Raw genomic sequence first — 15,174 nt, forward strand, 5'->3', positions numbered from 1 at the left:
CAGGAAATTTCCGTTATACACGGTGAATGATGGTCATTCGCAAGATCATTCGAATGATCTTTCAAATGAAAATTCACCGCGTAAAGCGGCCTTAAGAAACGCTATATTATCGAATAGAATATCAATTAAAAATTTAATCGAAGAGAATTTGCGAAATGAGATTAGATCCAGTGGTTTTTACAATAGGGTGGTTTCCTATTATTTTTTTATTGCCTAAATCGAAAGATTATTACTCCTGGAGTACGTATTTCACGCTTTTAGATTTTTAAATGACGATATCTATTTTTCTCGATTAAATGAAAAGTGAAAATTTTCAAGCGCGCTAAAACGCGACGCTTAAGTATGAATGTCGGGAAGTCTCTCCGCGTGACGTATTTCTGCTCCCGCCCTGCGAGGTGACCTTGAGGCGACGCTTAGCGCTGATACGACGCAGGCTGCTAGCGGCTAGCCTAGTACCCTGTTGGCTGGTAGCGCTTGGCTTAAATAAGGATTATTAATAACTTATCAAACGAGGAAAACTTTCCGACCTTAGCCAGTTTTAATAAGTGATTGTTAAGACAGTGGCGGATGCAGAAAAAACGCAAGGGGGGGGCGCAACATATCTTGAGTTGTCTTTACTTTTATCGTAATAAAAGATGATCAAGTCGCAGGCAAAGTATATGAAAATTTTACTGAAAGTGATTATAAACATGTAAAAGACAATGTCATCTTATGATATAAAAAAGTTACAATTGTGGTTTTGCAATGTTCGGCAATACAAGTGGACCCGCAAGGGGGGGGGGCGCGCGCCCCCTGCGCCCCCCATCTGTATCCGCCACTGTGTTAAGACACGTTTCCCTGAGCTCCGCGCCTCATGCATGCAATGGTAACCTCAGACGACGCATAACTCCTATCTTCTCGTATAGAAACTAGGTCCCTGTGACGTCACGTGGAGTGGCATCGCATGGGCGCTAATCTGGCCCTTTTCAAATGAGGATAAAAATGGACCATTGCCATTCGTCTAAACCGGTATTTCTAAAACGAAATAATTTGTATATTATGAATACACTAATGGTGTGTAACGAATCGCAATCAATGCCTTTCGTTTTCTTTGATGAAGGAAACCACCCTATTGCTAAAAGCTAACACCGATATCAGTAACTGTGTTTCAGTATATCCAAACATTGGCCATCTCTAAAAATTATATCCCGCGGTCGTAATATGTACCAGTTATGAAACATAAAATATTTTACCTTACTGTATAGCAAAAATCAGCACGCCAAATCGAGTTTACACATAGTAGTAAATTTATTCTTCCTTATTACTTGGCAATGAAATTCCGCAAGGGTCTCATCCAGGGGCGCAGCTAGGAATTAAGGCTGGGGGGGGGGGGGGGTTAGGTGCAACTAATTCCGGGGTGAGTGGGGGTATGGAATACCCACCAGGATAATCGGTAGGAGCGAGATTTATAAATTGCGGAATTCTTAGAGAAATGCTTCAAAATGGTGACTTTTATGGCTTTCTGAGGGATATTATTAACCCTTACACTATTCTTTTAGTAATATCAATCCAATTAAGTAAAATGGATTAAACTTGAAAATTTCTCTGAGCTCTTGGGGGGGGGGGGGTTTATCCCCTAAACCCCCCCCCCTCGCTGCGCCACTGGTCTCATTAACATTAATTTGTATGAACGTCCCGAAAATGAGCATCTTTCGCCGAAGAGATTTGAACATTTTCACGAACAAGCATTGTTTGATAAAATTTAGACCAAACTTTTGACCCTGGCCCATCGCTTGGTAAAAAATAGTATTTTTCGAACGCCCTATTATTCCTTACCACTATTGGTTGACAAAAAAGGGTGGAGGCTAGTCATTTGATTTTGCTATAGTTGAGCTATAAAGAGATAAGACGACATGAAGAGTTGAGTACGGCGTGAGCGGCCGGCGGAAGAACGTGGGATCAACATTCGATAACGCGGGCGATAAGGGATAAGGAAAATCGGGAACCGCAGAGAATTATAACGCTGCTGTATCCAGACGGGACCACAACTGAGTGGATTCAGGAGCACCCACATCTCAGCAATGGCCAACTGTGAGTATTACGAAATTTCGCTTCACACCGCTTTCTACCATATGGAATTTTCACAAATCCCGGTCACTGGTGTTACTTTGAGGTCCATTAGGAATTAGTGGGCGTGAGAAAGACCATTGGCGGAGGGATTTAGGATGACATCGCGTGGCGTCTGTCGCCAAACCACGGACGTCAAGATCTGTTTCCCACTTCGATCATGAAAGTAATCAGTAGATGTGATGTTTAGATAAAATATTGGTCCTATCATCTCGTGAGGAGCGTTGCTCGGACCATAGGTGGATTTAGGGGGGCACAGGGGCAAGTGCTGCCTCCCCCCCCAGACTCTTAAAAAATATAAAGGATTTTTAATACGGTTATCATTACATTCGTTTTATTTGGTGTATTACAGAGCGTTAATCGTTTAATCTCACATTAATAACTTTCATATTAAAATAAAGAGAATATTTCGTATAGTAATTGTTGCATGGTGTTTTAAATCTCAAGTATGAGAAAACCGTTTGCCCGTCATACTGTCAGAAAAATATCCTGGATCCGCCCGTGGCTCGGATCAATCAACTCGGGCTAACATGTTTATTTCAGCTGGCATTATCTCCAATAATCTTAAAGAGGTTTTCGTTAAAAATATGTAAATATATGCTATAGTGACATTTAATATTTAAAAAATAACAATCAAACACGAACAAATTTGTGTAAATGAAAAGAAATGCACAAAAATATTTTTTCGGATTCAAACAGGAAGTAATTACTCAAAAAAATGGCCAATTTTTATAGCAACTGTTTGATTAAGATCCGAACTGATGCGATGTTGGGACCATATGACACCACGTAAAGTACACGCAGAGTCGAACAGGGTGTTAAATATGATCAGGTTTCCTACACGGCACTCAGGGTGGCCTATTTCATTTCGTTACCTCTTTATCTCCCCACTGATGTAACCTGGTTACGATTCACTGAAGTGCAATTCTGACGAAAAGTAAAGATATATCACGATAAACTGCCCACTTCCCTTGGATATCACGTGATTAATTTGCTCCAAGTGTATCCAATGGTTTTATTTTTAGATAGATGAGGGTAGAATTCGTTCGGTGTTAAGCCATCGACGACTGATTTTCATATATTTTAGGTAGGAGGGGGCACTTAACTTCCCTAAACCAACCAGTGGCGTGTTAAGGCCGTTGTTTTTGGCGGAAGGCGGATCATTACTTTCTGCCGCAGGGGCGCAGCTAGGAATTAAGGCTAGGGGGGTATAGGTGCAACTAATACCGTGGTGTGGTGGGTATGGAATAACCACCAGGATAAGTGGTATGTGCGATATTAATAAATTGCGGAATATTAAGATAAATGGTGAGTTTTACGGCTTTCTGAGGGATTTTTTATTAATCCTTATACTATTCTATAAGTAATATCAATCCAATTGAGTAAAATGGATTAAACTTAAAAATTTCTCTGAGCTCTGGGGAGGTTTTATCCCCCAAAACCCCCCCTCGCTGCACCACTGTTCCGCAGCGCCTACGTGTTTGAAATACCTCTCGGCGATAATTAGTCTGAGATCTCATTAGCGTAGGCAAGTAGCTTTTCGCAAAATTTTTTACTTTGTTTGCTAATCTGGTGAAATACAAAATTTCATCGGAGATTATCTTTCTCTTATGAATCTCTTTAAAGATTATCTTTTAAAATTTTCCAAAAATTACCTTCTTAATCCACCTCTGAGACCAACAGAGATTTCCGCGGTTTTCTTACTATCCGAGGAGGTTATCTTAGGATCCGAGGATCCAGCTCTATCAAAAGGCTAATTCGCATAAAATGATTACGATTTCAGCGCTTTCAGTAGAGATTATTGAGCGTATTGTTTTTTATTAAGAATTACCTGGTAAGAAACTAAAAGATTAGGAAAGTCTAGGAAATGGATAGACCAAATAAGAATTACAACCCAAAGGTTTGATTGAATGTGATGGTCCAACTCTCGCATTGTAAGGGCTTTGGCGGGTTATTTTCAAACGTCCATGACAGGACATACACTTATTTTGCCTTGGCCAGCTGCGATTTTCCACGTCCTCTGTAAATAACACCGCAATGACATAGTATCTGGATTCCACTCGGATTTGATATTAGGGTCTTCATTCTGAAGCCGAGCGATAGAACCTATGTACAATGACCCCAAAAATGACATTGATGTGCCGCAGTTCCCAACCCTGTGATATATGTCATACATGGCCAAATTCGTAGGAACTGCTGTAAAATTTTAGGTAATGAAATAAGAAGTGGATTGAGAATGGAAGCAAAAAGGTAATCAATTAATTTAGTGTCGTTACAATCAAGCATTATGGTAGTTTCCTTCATAAAATAAAACGAAAGGCATTGATTGCGATTCGTTACCCACCATAGGGTATTCATAATACACAAATTATTTGGTTTTAGAATTCCCTATTTTTGACGAATGGCAATAGTCAATTTTAACTGCATTTGAAAAAGGTTAGATTGGAGCCCATGCGATGCCACTCCACGTGACGTCACAGGGACCTAGTTTCAATACGAGTAGATAGGTGTTTTACATCGTCTGAGATTACCAATGCATGCATGAGGCACAAAGCTCAGGGAAACATCTCTTAATAATCACCTATTAAAACTGCCTACGGTCGGAAAGTTTCCTTCGTTTGATAGGGGAATAATAATCCTTATTTAAGTCAAGCGCTACCTGCTAGCAGGGTACTCTGCTACCTGCTAGCAGCCTGCGTCATATCAGCGCTCAAGCCTCGCCCCAAGGTCATCTCACACGCCGACAGCTGGAACCAGAATGACGTCACACGGACATTTCCCATCATTCCTACTTAGCCGTCGCGTTTTCGCGCACTTGAAAATTTTCACTTTTCGTTTAGTCGCGAAAAATAGATATCGTCATTCGAAAAACTAAAAGCGTGAAATGCGTACTCCAGGAGTAATAATCTTTCGATTTAGGCAATAAAAAAATAACATGAAACCACCCAATTGCAAGAAATAATATACTTTGGTTTTTAAATACCTCCAAAAGAGCGTTCATTGATGGTTATTTTATCACATGAAAACCGTCAACAATATTATTGCAATTAGTGGCGGCTTTACAAAATTACATCTACGGAGGTGGGAGGGTAAAATCATTTCAAAGTAACGTTAAGTACTGAAATAAGGCCTCCCGTAATATTATATATTTTAAATGCATAATAGCTCCAACCATTACGGCAGATTATACTACATGCCGCTGCGACCATGCCCTCACCCATGATTTTTAAAAAAATAATTCAGATATTGGTGATTAATTTTTCATATTCCTCACTTCGGGGGACCTGTCCCATCCTCTTTTTTCTTCCCTAATTAGAATGATGAGTTATTCCCGTAATTAACGACGAACTTATATTTTCAAAAGATTAATAGAAATTTTATAGAAGTAAGCCAATTCAAAACGTTCATTTAGGGCTGTCGTTGAGGCAACGTATTGGTCCCACCATCTTCAGTCACTGAATTATCACCGAAAGGAGATATGAATCAAGATATTTGAAGATATAAGGAAGGACGCTGGCAATGAAATAAGAGATAGGTTGATCTCATTGGAAAAGATGAATATGAGAAGCCCATACACATTTGAAGGCCTTATGCCTGATAAGCAATTAGCATATCGATAGATTTTTAAGGTCAACACGTAGGAATGTTTTTCAATAAAGCCACTGCATATATAGAGTGATGAAAAATAAGACTATGGAGAAATACCTTTCTTTATGGAATTTCCTTTTCCTCGCACAGCTCTTACGTTTTAATTGAGACATACATCCTCTGATGCCCATGATACGGTGGTTTCCTATTATTTTTTTATTTCCTAGATCGAAAGATTATTACTCCTGGAGTACGCATTTCACGCTTTTAGATTTTTAAATGGCGATATCTATTTTTCGCGATTAAATGAAAAAGGAAAACTTTCAAGCGCGCGAAAACTCGACGGCTCAGGTAGCGCTTGGCTTAAATAAGGATTATTAATACCTCATCAAACGAAGGAAACTTTCCGACCATAGGCAGTTTTAATAGGTGATTATTAAGAGATATTTCCCTGAGCTCTGTGCCTCATGCATGCATTGGTAATCTCAGACGATGTAAAACTGCTATCTACTGGAATAGAAACTAGGTCCCTTTGACGTCTCTTGGGGTGGCATTGCATGGGCGACAATCTGGCCTTTTTCAAAAGAGGATAAAATTGGAATTCGACCATTTTCATTCCTCTAAACTGGGATTTCTAAAACCAAATAATTTGTATATTATTAATACACTAATGGTGGGTAACGAATCGCAATCAATGCCTTTTTTTTCTTTGATGAAGGACACTACCCCATTGTTAGAATTAATGGAAACCAGGGGGGGGAAATAGCATTAAAATCAAAGTGGATTTCCGAGGAAGTAAAAAAAAGAAGCTAAAAAATAAAGTAGCTCAATTATAAGAGTCGAGCATGTAATTAATTACGATAAAACTCTAGACTTAATATACACATAAGAGGAAGAACTAAAAGTACATGTATTATTATCCAAAATCACACAGACGGATTGAGAGGGGGGGCTCAGAGGCACGTGCCCCCCCGACTACCCGCAGACGCTTAAAATAAAGGCAAGATTTTGAAAATATTTATCATTACGTTCTTTCATTTTGTGTATTACGGAGACTCAATCGTTTAATTTCTTATTAATGACTTAAATACTAAAATAAGGATAATATTTCATACAGTAATTGTTGTATGTTGTTTTTAACCGCAAATATGAGAAGACCGTTTGCCTTTCAGATCCTCGTGCCGCCAAGAAAAAAATTCTGGATTCACCTTTACAAAATCAAAATGGCGAAAACATAATTGAGCGTCAAGGCGTAAGTATCGACGAAAACTATACACTAAACAACTTTACGAGAACTTCGCATCGATAGTAGAGAAATAGTTCATTTCACGAATAGTTCAAAATGGATGGAAACATAATAATATTCTTGAGGAACTAATATTATCGATAGTCACTAAATTAATTCATTTTCTCCTGTTGAACGGGTGCGATACAATTATAATAACATAATGGCAGACAGAAGTTCTCCTTTTGCGCGCACTTATCATAACGACTCCGAAATATCACTCCCTTGTGACATCTCCTAAGCTTTCCGTTACCATAGATGCCCGAAGAAATGTAATAATAGGGTGGTTTCCTATTATTTTTTTATTGCCTAAATCGAAAAATTATTACTCCTGGAGTACGTATTTCACGCTTTTAGATTTTTAAACGACGATATCAATTTTTCGCGATTAAATGAAAAGTGAAAATTTTCAAGCGCGCGAAAACGCGACGGCTAAGTATGAATGCTGGGAAAACTCCGTGTGATGCCGTTCTGGTTCCCGCTGCCGCAAAGTGAGGTGACCATGGGGCGAGGCTTTGAGCGCTGATACGACGTAAGATGCTAGCAGGTAGCAGAGTACCATTCTAGCTGATAGCGCTTGGCTTAAAAAAGTATTATTAATACCTTATCAAACGAAGAAATCTTTCCGACCTTAGCCAGTTTTAATTGGTGATTATTAAGAGATGTTTCCCTGAGCTCTGTGCCTCATGCATGCATTGGTAATCTCAGACGATGTAAAACTCCTATCTACTCGTATAGAAATTAGGTCCCTGTGACGTCACTTGGAGTGGCATCGCATGTCGGCCAATCTGGCCTTTTTCAAATGAGGATAAAATTGACTATTGCCATTCGTCTAAACCGGTATTTCTTAAACCAAATAATTTGTATATTATGAATACCCCACCGCCACACTCATCCGCAGAAAATCACTTCTGATACCTCGCAGATGCTAATTTTGGTCGTCATGTAGAAAGCAGATAACTGTAGACTTGGCAGTATGCATCAGTTAACCCTTTCTAACCCAGAGTTGCTTCTGATAGAAATTAAATTTCAAGACTTCTCATTGAAAAAAGGAGAATATTTTCTACTCATTCATAATTATTGTGGCAGCTAAATACTCCGCCATTAAACTTAACAGCACAAAAGAACACGTAGTTTAAATCTTTCCTGAATAGAGGTGAACATTCATACATTTTTGATGTTACTTAGTAGCGACATTGCGTTCTAATTCGATGATAAAGAGAGTCACGGGTAAGATGAATTCTACTGATTTTGGCGTGAATTAGTGGAACGATGAGATATTCATGGTGAAATAAAAACCCAGTACTGCTCCACAAACTTTTATCTGCTGTCGACTAATTTCGACGGCTATGTCGTCATTATCAATTATATAGCCGTCGAAATTAGTCGACAGCAAATACAAGTTTGTGGAACAGTACAGGGTTTTTTCTTCACCATGAAGATGAATTCTCTCGGTGTATGAAGTACGGTTAGTTGTATGTCGCTTATTTGTTCCCAAAAACTTATTCCTGCGGGAATACTAAAATTCATTGCAAAAAGCATATCAATTGTGTCTTAAAAATACTATGAAAGGTGGTAAAAGATCGTACGCTTTCCCAGCGAAAACTACTCATAAAATCACTTCGGGTTTGGTACCGCGCAAGGCTGCTTAAGGCTTAACTAGAAACCTCCTCATCGTCATCAGGGCTAAGATTGACTTCCATGCCTTGGCCCTGTAAGTCTTTCTTAGTCTTAAGGCCTGTTTACACGGTACATTAACACGTACGGGTTAATGTCTAAATGTATGAACGCGAGAATGAACGCCAAAATGCACCGTGTAACCACCCAACTTGTGCGAATGCATGCACAGAAAATAGAACCTGTTCTAATTTGGTTCATGCATTCGTACATGTTCCGTTCCGGTCTACAAAAATCATTCACGCAAACGTACATTAACTCGTACGTGTTAATGTATCGTGTAAACGGCCTTTAGACATGATGACGATGAGGGAGGTTCTCATCGAAACGCTGGTCTTAAACAGCCGTACCCGGTACCAAACCGGGAAGATTTCATCACTCTTTAAGGTATTTTTACAACAGCATGTAAACTATCACCATCCCACAATAAAAAATCTCCCTTGAGGAAATTTACGATTTTGCTTTCTTTTTCCTCAAATCGCTTTCGTGAAGAATTATCAATCTCAAGATAAGAATTGACTACGTCATCAATGTTTTTGCCATTGGCTTACTAAGCATAAAAAAGTGCCCTTTGTACTGTTATGAAACTGACCAGTTATATTATTTGCGACTTCCGAGGAATATGTATCGTGTAAAGAACTACCAGCAACTCGACTTGTTTCGATGATTACTTGGTCTACAGGCTGCAACAAAATGGCGTTATCTATTCTAATTAATGGCCTGTCACTCCACAGACTGTCAGAATAAAATCCAGAGCGTGATTGAGAATAATTAATTTTCTACCGCGATCACTTGCTTAGGAATAATTCAAGAATATATGAAGTTTACTATCGAAGATAAACCCGTTTCCACATTCAATATGGTGGGCCCTATTGATTAATTAGTATTTGTTGAAAATTTTGGCTGATTTTCTACGTTAAGGGTCAATGTTCAAATTCCTGCCGTGAATTAAAAATTTTCAGAGGCAATATAATGCCTAGTAAGATGCTTGATATCATCATCATCACTGGTCAACAATCCTAGAATTGGTTTGACGCAGCTCTCCACTCAGTTCTCCTATCAGCTAATCTTTTCACACCTAAGTATTTCTTCTCTTTCACATCCTTATTTACTTGTTCCATGTATTTTGTTCGAGGTCTTCCTTTTCCATTCTTGCCTTCCACTTGCCCCTCGACGATTGTCTTCATCAGGCCATCATGTCTCAAGATGTGGCCTATAAGTTTGTTCCGTCTTCTTGTTAAGGTTTTCATGAGGCTTCTCTTCTCTCCTACTCTTCTTAGGACTTCCTCGTTACTAACTCGGTCGATCCATTTGATCTTCACTAGCGTATAATGGATAGGTACTACGTTCGCTTCGGGTAGGACGATAAGGCTATGACACATTTAACGCTGACGTCTAATTGGAGCTGTCAACGTGATAACAGGAGACGGAACTCAACAGACGCAAAAAAAATTAAGGCAAATAATGCTAAAATTCTGAAAAATTTGACTGTACTAAATGCAATTAGAGATTCAGGGAGGACACTGAGTGAACCAAATATTCGTCCACTATCAATCTGAAGAAATTATTAATATATAAGAATATATTTAGTGTTTACTTCCTAATTCAAAAGATGTAAATCAAGTAATTGTGTCTTTAACTTCGAAGGTCGCTTTTCCGCTTATGTTAATAGCACGGATTATTCTCAGGAGATGATTCATTTGGAAGTATACCAGCATCAATGAGATTAGTACCAAATAAATTAAATAGGTACTTAAAACATAAAATCTACCAAAGACTTGTAAGCATCTTCCAGCGGGTATAGCTGTGAAATTTCCAACCTCGGGTCTGCTAAATCAAGACCATATACCTCATAAATGGAAGGTAGTACAGTACAAGAATTATTTAAGGAGAATGAAGGAAAGATATTTTGGAAACAAAAAATAATAATTTGAGAGTACATAATACTGCAGTGATTAGATGGAAGCTTTTTTGACTCAAAGGAAGGTTAATATAAAAAAGCATCTTTTTCAAGTAGCTGTATGAATTTCCTACGGATTGATTAATATTAGACTTAATGACATACATTTTTCGGGTCGTATCGCGTGTTTTTGAGGAAATCCTGAAAACCCCTTCTCATCGCTCCTTCAAAGGAAATGATGACTACTGATCGCTCCCCAAGAAGAATCGAATAGCAGAGGTCATAGTACGCTGGAGTTTCGTGATAAATACGCGGTGGTAATGTAGGAGGGGAGAAAATTACAGCAGAACCCTTGATTACCAGTCATTATAATAATCGGTCATTAGACTATCCGAAAAGCATTTCCCTCGGCAGTCCCACCAAAGCCTCCCTTTTCAACCCTTCTCATTTACACGCCTAAAGAGGCGTGTGGCGGGAGGTATAAAGACACCAGCCTCCATTCCCCAACTCGATAAGAAGAGGGTGGTTTCCTATTTTTTATTGCCTAAATCGAAAGATTATTACTCCTGGAGTATGCATTTCACGTTTTTAGATTTTTAAATGGCGATATCTATTTTTCGCAACAAAATGTAAAGTGAAAATTTTCAAGCGCGCGAAAACGCAACGGTATGAATGCTGGGAAAAGCCCGTGTGACGTCATTCTGGTCCCGGCTGCCGCCGTGTGAGGCCACCTTGGTGCAAGCGCCAATACGATGCAGGCTGCTAGCAGGTAACGCTTGGCTTAAATAAGGATTATTAATACCCTATCAAACGAGTGAAACTTTCCGACCATAGGCAATTTTCATAAGTGATTATTAAGAGATGTTTCCCTGAGATCTGTGCCTCATGCATGCATTGGTTATCTCAGACGATGTATAACTCCCGACTACTCGTACAGCATCTAGGTCCCTGTGACGTTACGTGGGGTGGCACCGTATGGTCGCCAATCTGGCCTTTTTCAAAAGAGGTTAATATTGACCATTAACATCCGTCTAAACGATTTCTAAAACCAAATAATTTGTATATTATGAATACACTAATGGTGGGTAACGAATCGCAATCAATGCCTTTCGTTGTCTTTGATGAAGGAAACTACCCCATTAGGTAGCATAATTTTTGACAGTAAAATGTACTGAAAAGTTAAAACCGTAACTTTATCTTACAATTAATTAGAGAAATGAAACGGATGTTAATGTGTGAGTTTGTAATTTTTTTACAAAAGAGATCAATTTTGTAATGCGAATATCTCGAAAAATTTTCAGTGCTGAAGTCTGAAAACTGAGATAAGGTGTAAGACCAATTTTAATTGATGGTTGTGTTCGTCATACCAAGTTTCTTGTAAATCGGAGAACTTTCGAAAAATGTTCGATAGAACTGACGTGGTATACCTGCTCACATGTCTCTTTTAAATACGCGTTTGGGCTTTCCCCCTCAATAGACAGATGATTCTCCACTTTATGCAATTTAGAGCATTTTTGCAGTCTTCAAGGCTGTGGGGAGAGAGAGGGTAGGGTTATGGATTCCAATTACTCCTCCCGAAATATTTAGATATATGATCTTTGGTGTATTCCCACATGACCTGACCCCGAAATGTACCCCCTGTTCAACTGAACTCTCAATGACGACCTTGCCTACCAATATCAGTCCACAATTTTTCTCATATCAGCGAGGTTGGCTACAAATTAAGTACCCCTTTCATACAAGTGCGTACCCAGGATTATAACTAGGGGGGGGGGGGGGGGGGAGGGGCAAGCCAAGTTGTGATATTTTAGCATGGAAAATGCGAATGAAGCCAACATTTTAAGAAAATTACAACAGCGCCTTTATTATTTTATAAGGTTATATCCTTGAAAATATAGTTTTATTTAGTTTAGTTACAAATCTTATACTAATGCATATAATTTTTCGTGGGTTTAAAGAAATTTTTTTGAATACTTCCGTTTCAATTAAGTACTGATTTTGCTTAAAGACTTTTGCATCTAGGGGGGGCAGCTGCCCCTCGCTGGGTACGCCCATGATTTCGTAGATGATTTGAAGAGAACAATCACGGATGTTTGGATATTTCAGATAACTACGGGGGCAGCTCGTTGCCGAAGTGGGAGTCGGCTTGCAATGGCAGGGTTCCCCCAGGGGCCTTCGTCGGGGGCAAAGACCTCGACAGCGACCTGTACATCGCGAGGGCTCGACACGGTGGCGGTTGGGTGCCCGGCAAACTGAACCCGAATCACGGCAAGTGCTACATCCCGTGGGGAGGAAAAGAAGTGGCGATGAGTGAATACGAGGTGAGACCACACGCTTATTACCATGCTATGCCACTATGAGAGGGCCTCTCCTTTCTTCTTTGCGAGTCGGGCCGTACAAATAAATAATTGCAATCATGGGGACTGCGAAGAGGAGGCCCAATTCCATCCCAATGAAGGCTGATTGCTGTTGCCACTTCAGTCGCATTATAATCGGCTTTCAAAAATGTCCGTAGCGCGGTGATGAGTGCAATGCGATCTACTTTTTTCCGATATTTTGCAGTACACTATTTACAGTTGCAAGGTATAGCACTGGATATTTATGAATTTGATGGATCACATCATCATGACAGTAAATTTCGGTTGACACTAGTATATACCTTTTCCCTGTAAACTCGGATCACTTTGTCCGTTAGCGACGCGAGTGGTGACTTTTGTAAACCCATTTAAATGCGCGGTAGATGACTATGAATTTAGAGGCCGACTTGAGGATCCTTTTTTTGTAGCATTAGTGATTGCAATATTGAAAATAGTTTACAGCAGCCCTCATAGGCGGACGCGTGCTCCCCCCCCCCCCAGACGCTTAAAAAAGTTAGCAGGATTTTTAATACGGTCCCGTAATCATTACTTTCGTTTCGTTTTGTGTATTACGGGGTAGGTACCCTTGTGACCCTCCTAGAACAAAATCCTGGCTCAGGTCTTTGGAGCCCTCGATTTCTCCATTTCCCAAGCAAGTTCCTTAATCCTTACGCGCCGAACGTCGGCCATAGCCGACTAACATTTTCATACGCTAACGATCTAGCGTCGGATATAGCGGGCGTGGATTTTTCAACGCATACGAACGGACGTTGGCTACAGCTGACGCGGGGGGAAGGAAAAAACACGGCTGAGGTAGCGATGGTCGGAGGAATTCAGGTCCTCTTGAGACCCATCATAAAGAAACTCTTGTGCGACTCTTCGGCAATATGGCCTGACTTTCCCACTCATTTATGATCTTCCCCACAGCAGGAATCACTTAGGAAGTGGTTATATTGTCAATGATTTTGGCAGAGAAAAAAATTGGTTGCATACTGCAATTTTAATTGATTGAATTTTTTTTAAATGGATCATATGTTTATTTCTGTGAGTAAACGATTTTAAACTAAATTTTAGCGTTACTATTAACGCACTTCTGGAATTAGAGTATCTTTTGCTTACTAGCGTTGTTATTATCATCGCTAGAAATCCGTTGAAAATTATAAATTGCGTAAAAAATGTTAGTTATTCTTATATAAGTGTATATTATTGAAAATAACAAACAATGTTAATTTTAAAAACAATGCTAATGCAAAGTATTGACCATGGACTCCTGGTAAGAAAGGGTTAGACTCTAACCGTTAGAAGGTCTATACCAGTGTCCACGGTGATAGCCGGGCGCCCAATTGATTTGTGTCCCGAAACAGAGAGACGAGAGCACCAGTGTAACTCCACAACAAAACGGAGCTCCGTAGAGAGATGTTTATGAAAAAGAAATTTTTTTCTTCTCTTAGGCGCGGGCAAGAAAGGGTAAATACCCTGATGTTCCTCCTTCTGGAGTCATCCTCATCTGCCACAAATAAAAATCTCTAATTTTTTTCTGGGGACTTTTCCTTCTATTTATCCCCCCACTATATTCCTAACGTAATAGCTACGTCTCATGACATGACCTTCCCACCGAGTTCTTCTCTGGCTTATGGAGTCCCCTAGTTTTAGTACTACACCAGTGAAAGCAGGAATACAAGATTGAAACCTCATTAGCCACACACTGTAAGGTTATTGCAGATGGTTCACTATCAATTCATTTTGGCTGACCATTGGCGATGAGATTGAGATTGGGAGTAATGGTAATTTGACGCACCACTAACGTCCTATAGAAGTCAGGTCTATTTAATAATAAATAATAATAATTCCGTCTTTATTATTCAAGCGAATTTAGGACAACATTGTCCTCTCTTACAATTAACTTAATTGACATTCCCAAACATCCATGCACTGGATGGTGTTCAAGGCACCCAGGCGGGATTCGAACCCGCGACCTCTAGGTTAGCAGTCGCGGACTTTACCCCGGCGCCACCGAGGCCGGCACCCCTGAAAACAGAGGCAGCACTCAAAACTTCACTGCGTCGCAGGGTAGCCTATACTTGGTCAATTTTTGATATTTCAGGGGTATTTATCTTCTGTGTTTCAGCATACGAGTATTGGATCCAATATTGAAAGATAATCTGGGAATTGTTTCAAAAACTGAGTTTTGGTTGTATGAGGAGAGGAAATTTCATAGAGGGTATGAAAAAAATCATGAAAAGTATAATATACTGATGTTG

At 39.6% G+C, this 15,174-nt stretch overlaps 1 protein-coding gene across 1 annotated transcript in view; it reads left to right on the forward strand.

Annotated features, from left to right (window-relative positions):
- Nucleotides 1-1,928: 1,928 nt before the first annotated feature.
- LOC124160192 overlaps nucleotides 1,929-15,174 on the forward strand; it is a 64,256-nt gene continuing 51,010 nt past the window's right edge. The window contains exons 1-2 of the mRNA XM_046535965.1: nucleotides 1,929-2,070; nucleotides 12,663-12,877. Of these exons, the coding sequence (XP_046391921.1) occupies nucleotides 2,061-2,070; nucleotides 12,663-12,877 (225 nt within the window). The 5' untranslated portion in view covers nucleotides 1,929-2,060. The remainder of the gene's footprint in view (nucleotides 2,071-12,662; nucleotides 12,878-15,174) is intronic.

This window comes from Ischnura elegans, chromosome 6, assembly GCF_921293095.1.
Source record: "Ischnura elegans chromosome 6, ioIscEleg1.1, whole genome shotgun sequence".
Taxonomy (NCBI): Eukaryota; Metazoa; Arthropoda; class Insecta; order Odonata; family Coenagrionidae; genus Ischnura; species Ischnura elegans.